We start from the raw sequence: 8,919 nt of genomic DNA on the forward strand, positions 1-8,919 counted from the left end.
TTAAAACTGTTGCTATCTGCAACATATTATGTCCTAAATTACTTAATTTACTAAATATTTGTCTAATTTTTTCACGCGACACCAATCTTTCAAGTTTTTCAAACGTCATCTCCATGGGAATCTTTGGAGATACTCTTGCTGTACAATGAATCAGGTTATTTCCTAGTTCATCAACTCTATCAACCATTTTCAAAAACTCATCATCTGTTATTACCATTATTGTAGGTATTGTCCGTGTTATTTCAACATTTTGAGGAGTTAACTCAAGAGTACGTTGATAAGCTCTCTCGATTAGTTGAGCATCCAGTTGATGATACACGTCAGACATTGTTGATTGAGTTTTTAAATCAGCACTTTTCACTTTTTTACGAATAAATTATGTAGTTTAACACAAAGCGACGATCATAAACTGATTTAATTTTTAAAATATTGCGTAGATTATATTTCATAATTCTTGAAATATTGGAAAACAGTGTCGCAATAAAAGATTGCTAGAGAGAACTGAGATGTTTTCGTATGTGATCAAGTAATACATAATTTCAATTTCGGGTTATCAGTGAAACCCCCGGTACGCATCTTGTTTATTAAAAATTCAAGATTCTTATGATTTCCTCAAAAATTATCGTGCGTAATGAGAAATCCCTATTTTCAAAATCAACAAGGAATCGACTTAAAACGTATCACATGAATCATAATACAACAAATATTCATCTAAAATCAAGATTCATCATCGATTAATATTCATTACTTCTAATTGCGCAACATAATCTGATAATTTAATAAGCATTTAAGCATCAATCTGTGTTGAATCTCATTACTATTATCGAAATATCATTAAATGCAATCTGTTGTTCTCATCATTCTGTCTGAAATTAAAGTGAGAATTTTCAAAATCTTCGGAAGGCTGTTGTCGCTGTTGTTGACTGAGACACATTTTCTGTGTTAAATAGTATTTGGGTTCATTAGCGAGTAGTTCTAAAAGGCAAAAAGCATGCTTTCATGGCATAGAAGTCCCACTACGGAGTCTAAAATTGGACTCATTGCTTGTCAGAGTTGGCAGCGATAAAGTCAACTTTTGGTATCATCTATAGCAGTTGTGTCCAAACTTTTTTATGCCAGCACACTTTATTGATAAACTAATTTGTTGAGGCTCACAGTTTGGCAACACTGATCTAAAGGATTACAATTGATCTCCACGGACAGCAAAAACATGAAACAAATTTCTAGAAGCGAAGCAATTTCGTTATAATAAATCACAAGTAAATTATGAAGTCAACTAAGTCAACTAATGTGAAATTCGAACCTTCATTTTCTGTAAGGAAGAACTCGCAGAAAGTACACGAAATAGAAATAACCGAAAATTCAACCTCAGGACGACTTGACTAAGACTAGAGACTTGATTTAATCAAATCAAGACTGGAGTCAGAGTCACACTGACCTGGAATTGGATTTGCAGTCGTTTCTATGTCATTTGCCTTCAGGATCTTCGATCTAGTCAGGTATTGAGCATCGGTAGCATCGAGTAACATGTGTTACAGTGAATATTATCCTTAATAAGATGTTATATTGAAGACAATCATGTGACTTTAATTCAACAATCGTCCACACTATCTGAAAACTTTAATTAAGGAACTCAAAACATTGAAAGTAAAAAGAACTTTTAATAATTATCCAATCATATTAATTTTGTCATACATTTATTTTGTTTTTTTTCATCTACTTGTAGGTATGTATGTTTTTTGATGTCATTTTTTTCATTTCTTTTATGAGAATATCAATCTTTTTAGTTTATTACATTATTCATAATATAATGTATTTACATAAATATATAAATCATGTGTAGTTATTACGAGATATAACCCCATCATATGAAGTTCCTCATTTCACTTATTATTTATTTGAAGTATTTAATAATCAGTCAACTACTAAATTGTGCTACAAAATTGCCTACTAAATTTTTATTCATAATATCAGTATATATTCAGTTTTAGCTCTTTCACGTTTATAACATGGAGTACAACATATTTACAACTTTTTTTGACTTTACTTGTCTTGTCTCGTCACATTATTTTCTTTTTGTATAAGTTTGAAAAATAAAAGAAAATAAAAAGTATATGATTTTTTTTTTTGGGTATATAGTAAATAGATAGGTAGGTATATATAGAGAGACAATGGATATACGATAGATTTTTTGTGTAATGGAATCAATGTAGTAATTCCTTTTATGGAATAATGTTGTGATATTTATCCATTTCCACCAGTGTATTATAAAGGAGATTCGTATTCATTGATGATATCATTAGATAGCCTACAATAGCACCACAACTTCGGGCAATTGATAATGTATTCCATAAATAGACCGTCTCTTCGTTTGCAGCCTGAGGATATAAAAAATATATATTCTATTAAACAAAAAAAATCAGTCGAAAGTTCACAGTGACATAGCGAGGGTACGCGGGACGAGGATCTGATTTCTCCGGTGCTATGGCTGTGTGTCGGCACGGCATGGTATAGTGGTCCGATGAAACGATATTAGTGAGCCAACGGTACAGTACAGGTGTACCAATACCGTACCATTTTGCCGTATCACCAGTGCACATTTACCGTACCGGTGGACGATTGTTACGGAACAGGTATGCTACACTGCCATACCAGGTGTGCCACATTGACATACCAGGTGCACCATTGATACATCACTGCTACGGAACAGTGGTACACCTGATATGACAAAGTGATACCTATACCGTACCGTCCCGTAATCAGAGGAATCGAACCCATCAAACAAAGCAACTAAATCCTCGCTACATCACTGAACAGATGCTCATTATGGACACATGCTAGATAAATTTTGAATCAAAAAAAATATAAACTTTTATGAACCTTACCGTATTTTCCTTCTCCAATGATTCCATCAATGTTATAGTCGTTGAATTATCTTGTGATTGATATTTCTTAGCCGGAAAACGGTCATCGATTGATGCTGCTAATAAATTCAATATGATCGTTCCTGCATAAATCATGATCAATATAATTGAACGAAATGAAATCGACCGTTCCTTATTTTCCGACGTATTCAACAACGATGTCATACTAAATTGACAAATGTCGATGCTGAAAATGAGAAAAAGAGAAAAAAAATTATTTTATTTCTTTTTTATAGACGTAAAATGGCAACTGGATATTAAATGTTTGTTTTTCTTATTCGTAACTTTTCTTTCAAAACAGTTCCATCGTTCAATTTCAATGACAATCTCCATCCCACACACAGTTTACATAACTGATAACAGAAATTTAAAGAGAAAATCTATTGGAATGGAAATAGTAAGGACTGACGGCTTAGATTGAAGATGAATTTAAAGAGCTTTTATGAAAGAAGCATAATGAAATTTTTTTTAATGACGTCAGCATTAATGTTGTGTAGACGAGATATTAATTTTGTTTTTCCTATTAAGAACTTTTCCTTAACTTTTGGGGGAGTTTTGAGCGAAAAATTTTTGATGATTCTATTCATACAGAAAATGGAATGTTCTCAACTTTTACATTGAGGCTGTTTGACTTATCCGAAAAGCACAAATCGATTAATCTATCAAGACTCCGGACTAAGGTCGGTGTGACTCTTACTTGGTACAGGATTTGGTTTAAATCCCAGAGTCACGTCAGTTTGATGCCGGATATTGGATCAATTAGCCGGCTTGTGCTTTTCAGATCAATTGTGATATCAAAGTATAGTAGAATCTGGTATATTGAGCCATAAATAGGTGATTCTGCCTTTTCAAAAGCAATGCTTTAGTGACAGAACAGTTATGCAACAGATCAACAGATGCTTGGATTTTTGTAGCACTCTATTCTTTGAGGACATGGGTTTGATTCCCATCGGAGCCTGATCTCTTAATGATTACATGTTTTAGATATGACTTATCATTCGCTCAATGCTCACAAGCAGCGATCGGTGTCGACTCGAATTGTGTAAGGAAAACTCACGGAAAACTTAACTTGACTCACGTTGACTCAACTCCGTACAAAATTAGAGTCGACTTCTCGAGTTCTTCTCACAGAAAGTCAACTTGTCATAAACAAGTTCTTAGAGGATACAACATTGGAAATAAACACGGCACCCCAGGATGTATTACTGCTGCTTTCCTCATGATTGAGTAGGAAGTATTCAATAAAGTTATTCAATTCAATTCAAATCGATGCTTTAAATGCAATCCTTAGACTTCCATCTCTCCATTCCCATTCCAACTCCAGGAAGAGCTTATAATAGTATATATAATCAAATGCTTACCGATCCAGTATTGATACGAAGCATATGACCGCGAGAAAGAAGAAGACATTGGTATAAATTTTGGTGTGCATCTCATAGTGTTCAAACGACTTCTCAGAACCCGTCCAGTCTTGTGGTGTAGTGGTGAGGATGAGTATTAAATGTGCCAGTGCTGCAAGAAGTAAGAGTAAGGAAGGTAATTAATAAATAACAAATTAGCAACTCGTCATCAATAAATGTCAATTGCTTATTAATTAAATGGAAGATCCTTAAATATAAATTAAGTGGGTATTGAAATACAAAATTTGTGTATTTAATGGTAGAAGTCGAGAAAAAGGCAAGGAAACGAGGAATAAAAATAATGGAAATGACAGGAAATAAGAAAAATTTGCCTTGTGGCACTTATAAGCCTCTTTCATTTTAATTCTATTCATTGAGCCTTTTTTTATTTATTTCATATTTGAACAGCAATTCGTGCTTATTTGACATTTGTCATCGCATTATATAATCAATATAAAAATAAATACAAAAGACAGATTACTTCTTTTCATCGAAGCAGTTTTCTTCTATTTTTACCCAATTTTGGGTGAAAAATATTTAGGCGTCCACAAATTTAGAAGCTCGTTAAAAACATTCCGAATAAATAACGAGATGAATAAATATTGAAACAACATAAAATAAAATATTACGAGTCAGAGCGCCCCTGAAATGACTATTTTTGATTTCATTCCGAGAAATTTTATTCATCACAAAACTTTTAAAGCATATAACAAGAGGAGCTTCATGTCTGTACTGTTTACTCTTCAATGAGCAATGAAAAACAATAAGAAGAAATCATCAGGCATTGTTGAATGCTTAGAAATGAATTTTTACACATTTATATCCTGAGCGACACAAATTAAGAAGGCTGTGCCAGCTGAGTTTTTTGTGGAGCTTTTAAGGTTCGGCTAAACCCCTTTTATTAATACCAAGCTTCTAAACTTGAAATTGGTAATTGGCAAGCAGTAACCAACGATAGAGCCAGCATCAGACGTCGACTGAATGCTTGCCTCATGGATCACACTTAATCTGTATGGCTAGTGAAGTAAGTTAGTAAGCCGTTCTATGTGGAGAATAAATGGTGTCATATGGCTGCCAAACGGAGGCGTATGGTATTAATAGTCCATACGCACCATTTGATAATAAAGTAGGTTTAGCGGAGCCTTAAAAGCTCGCTCCTTAGCATATCATTCTTCATTTACGTCGCTCGGGTCCTTCTTCACAGCTACGAAAGTGGGAGTTTTTTTGGAATTTAAAAATAGACTCCAACAAATTCATCTTGTGTGATTCTGTTTTTAGAATCATGAATGTATAGATACCAAGAAATTTATTTACGTATAGAGTAAAATAGCATCTCATGGGTTCTTGATTTGATTCGAAAAGAGGATTTTATTTCCTTTGGCTATGTAGAAGAGATAAGATAAATTTTAACATATTTTTGGATTACTGAAAGTGTCCCGGATGTTTGTGTATTCAGATTTTAGTGAAAGGTCTATGATATTATGGTTTTAAATCTCATGTGGATGAGTTTAATCTTGAAATAAAATTGAATAATTAGAATGACAACATAAGAAACTGAGAAAAGCAGACGTTACAGACAGGAACAGAATCAGTGACTCAATAGGCTAACAATCCGAATAGCCCAACATATTCGTTAGCCTCCCGCTACATCACCAATATAACGGCGAGACTTGAAGTTGACGGTTGTCGCTATGGCAATTTACATTTAGCTGAGCCTTCTTTATTAGTGGTGTCACTCGAGAACTAGTTATTATCCCGTGGCAGCCAAATAGCTTGCTCATAAGTAAATTCACAAAACTGAGTTCTGAAACGCAATGAAGCATTCAATTTGGTGAGTATGATAATTGTTTGTTGGGGACATGTGTTGCTATGGATATGAACAGTCGTAAATGAGTTTGACGAGGTAGCCTGCCCCTCGAAACCTAATATTGTGGCATGATCCACAACGGGAAGAGATATGAGAGTTTTACAGGTTATAATTTGACACTCAGCATTAAATTCACGAAAAATGTGTTTTATTGAGTTCCTCAATTCACCTATACTCATTCCCATCAATTTCACTATTCATTTCCCATCACATTCCACCATTCCTTTAATTACTCTCACCCTATAATTTATTTATAAAATGATAAACACAATAAATCGGAAGCACAATCAAAAGGAAAATGTCAATAGTCAATAAAGTCACCAAATATAATGATTTGATTCGATAATGAATAATCGTTAACTCACCTAATCCTCCAAGTAAGCCATGACAAATGGTTGATATGTTGATCCACATTTTCTGAACGAGACATGATAGTTGAACGGCGTTGTTTATAGAAAAACTGAAAAAAATATCATAAAAAGAGTAAAGGAATTGATTAAAGGAAAGTCATGTTGATAACAACATCAAGAGACAATTTTTTTTTGTCTGATGTAAAAGCTTGCTTGCGGTTGTATTTTATAAAAATTTTATAGCACATACGTAAGCAGCACATAAAAGAAGCAAATACGGAATTCATTTTATGGAAATGGCGATAGCAGGAAGAAGAAAGAAAAGCTTTTGGCACGCAAAACTATTTTTCATTGTGCGTGCCAAAAAAGAAGTCTAATAAAAGTTAAGAAGACTTACTTATTGCTATCGGTATCGCCAGCAGCAGCTGATGTTTTATAGAAACTACTATTATTGTCAACAGCACGATAACCACTGGATGTCTGTACGAAAATTTTATCAACATGAGGATTTTGTTCGGTTGTTGGTGAGACAACCGGTGTAAATGGATTGTAAATGTCTGAATTTTGAATTATGTCATCATTTAGCTCATTCAATATTGTCGTTAAATCGCTGGGTTGCGCTTTACCTATTAAAAAAAAGATCAGATTTAATGGACATAAATTCGCGATAATTATTCCCAAAACTCACCAATCAATCTAAATGACTTTCGTTCACGTTGTGATTTAGTCTTACGATGAACTTTCCTGTCGTCCAGATTCTCATTTATTTCAAGATCACCCGATAATGAGCCGGATGCATCATTTAAATCTGAACACTGCTTTAAATATCTCATTAATGTCTCATTCGCTTGACGTACTTCTAATTCACCAGCCTTACGTTCACGTCGTCGTCTCGACTCTGATTTACTACGCTTATGTTTTGGACTTTTATCACTACTGGCACGACTACGATTGCTTCTTTGTGCTGGACTACGTGGTGGCTCTAATGTATTACCATTACCATTACCGGTCGTCGATGATGATTTAAATGTTCGATCCATATATCCAATAATACCACGGTGAATTTTTGTATCACTCTTTGTCTCATCCTCAATTGTAATTGAAGGATTCTCGTTAGGCACGACATTATTATTGTTTGACGCCTCACCATTTATATCCGTCACACCATCCTCAATTTTCCTTGACGAGTCCTTCTTTCGATGTTCACGGTTACGCGACGATGTCCTTTTATGTTTACTCTTTGAATGTACTTTGGGTGTTTCTTCCATTGCAAGTTAATCTTTATTTTCACTTATTCACTTCACTTCTTGTTCCTTAATATTTTTTTATAAATTTTTATGTAATGTCCTTTATTCTAAATCTGTCCTTTATAGCACAAAATGAAATTTTTTCCTTCAACTTCACACTTCAAAATAAAAACAGCAACTGTGTCTCTATCCTTGTATATGTAGTCCTGTTGTATGGACGTGGCATAGAATCGCAAATTTGTTCACACAGACAAACGTATCGAGTAAAAAAACGATGACGTCAATCGAGAAAGGAGTGAGAGTAGCAGCAGCAAAAAAAAAATTATTACGGCGCAACAAACAATTTCATATTCTATACATGTCTCTATGTTGTGTGTGCAACGCAACGTCAGCTTTTGAAATCGGATCAATAATTATTTTTGTTTTTGGATTTCCTTTACGTATTTGCTCGAACCCCTCAACTTTTTTTTTACATATATTGTATTAAATTTAGTCCTTGGTTGTGTCGCTTACGCCACACTAACAATATTATAATGTTATTCCTTATAGGCAACGCTTGATGGCCAAAACAAAAGCAACCGAATTTTTCGTTCTCATCCAACAAACTCAATTTCTTTCCTTTTCTATAAATAGACACAAGAAATTTTTTTTCCGCACGGATTTTTGTACGTAATTTATTGCAAAAAAAAGGAATAGTCTTTGTCGGTATATCCACTTGTAATATTTCGACTTGGAACTCCCACACACAAATGTTTTTTTTATTTCAAACTTGAAGATTTATATATAAAAAAAATAACAATAATATAGGAAGAAATAATAAGAAGCTCCAAATTTTTTGTTACTTTATATTTATTGCAATTTTTCCTATGACACGTCTGATTACTTTCAAAGCTCACGACAATCTAATATTAGTACTGTCAGCGAGAAAAAAATATCGGAAATGGTTAAAATAAAGATTCTTGTGCCCGAGGACGACGATGGATATGAAACGAAAGAGAGAAAGCTTTTTCGGAGATGTGAGAATTATTTTATAAAAAAAAATCAATTTCAAGTCATGCGCTGTTTAAGGCAACACTGAAACGCACGTGGGTTTCTCTTTTGGTTATGACGAAAGTGCATCCTCGATTTGTA

General features: G+C 33.8%; 1 protein-coding gene across 2 annotated transcripts; it reads right to left on the bottom strand.

The window, feature by feature from the left end:
• Nucleotides 1–1,697: 1,697 nt before the first annotated feature.
• LOC139094892 (uncharacterized) lies at nt 1,698–8,694 on the bottom strand. 2 transcript variants are annotated; one of them, XM_070646117.1, is made up of 6 exons: nt 7,230–8,694; nt 6,939–7,167; nt 6,557–6,651; nt 4,286–4,436; nt 2,886–3,111; nt 1,698–2,378 (listed from the first exon to the last, which is right to left on the bottom strand). In XM_070646117.1, exons 1-6 carry the CDS (start codon nt 7,807–7,809, stop codon nt 2,223–2,225), a joined length of 1,437 nt encoding a protein of 478 aa, XP_070502218.1. In that variant the 5' UTR covers nt 7,810–8,694; the 3' UTR covers nt 1,698–2,222. The 2 variants fall into 2 exon arrangements, with proteins under 2 accessions (XP_070502218.1, XP_070502217.1); XM_070646116.1 differs by having other exon boundaries at nt 1,698–2,402.
• Nucleotides 8,695–8,919: the final 225 nt, after the last annotated feature.

Source organism: Chironomus tepperi, unplaced genomic scaffold, assembly GCF_022539635.2.
Source record: "Chironomus tepperi strain 1889 unplaced genomic scaffold, CSIRO-AGI_Ctep_v1 contig_359, whole genome shotgun sequence".
NCBI classification, from domain to species: Eukaryota; Metazoa; Arthropoda; class Insecta; order Diptera; family Chironomidae; genus Chironomus; species Chironomus tepperi.

Excerpts from the sequence above, each read along its gene's own strand:
- LOC139094892 (XM_070646116.1), bottom strand. The coding sequence starts at position 7,809 with ATGGAAGAAACACCCAAAGTACATTCAAAGAGTAAACATAAAAGGACA. Across the intron at positions 7,168-7,229 it reads AAAGTCATTTAGATTGATTG|GTAAAGCGCAACCCAGCGAT; the intron begins GTGAGTTTTGGG and ends TTTTTTTAATAG. Across the intron at positions 2,403-2,885 it reads CATTGGAGAAGGAAAATACG|AATATATATTTTTTATATCC; the intron begins GTAAGGTTCATA and ends TTTGTTTAATAG.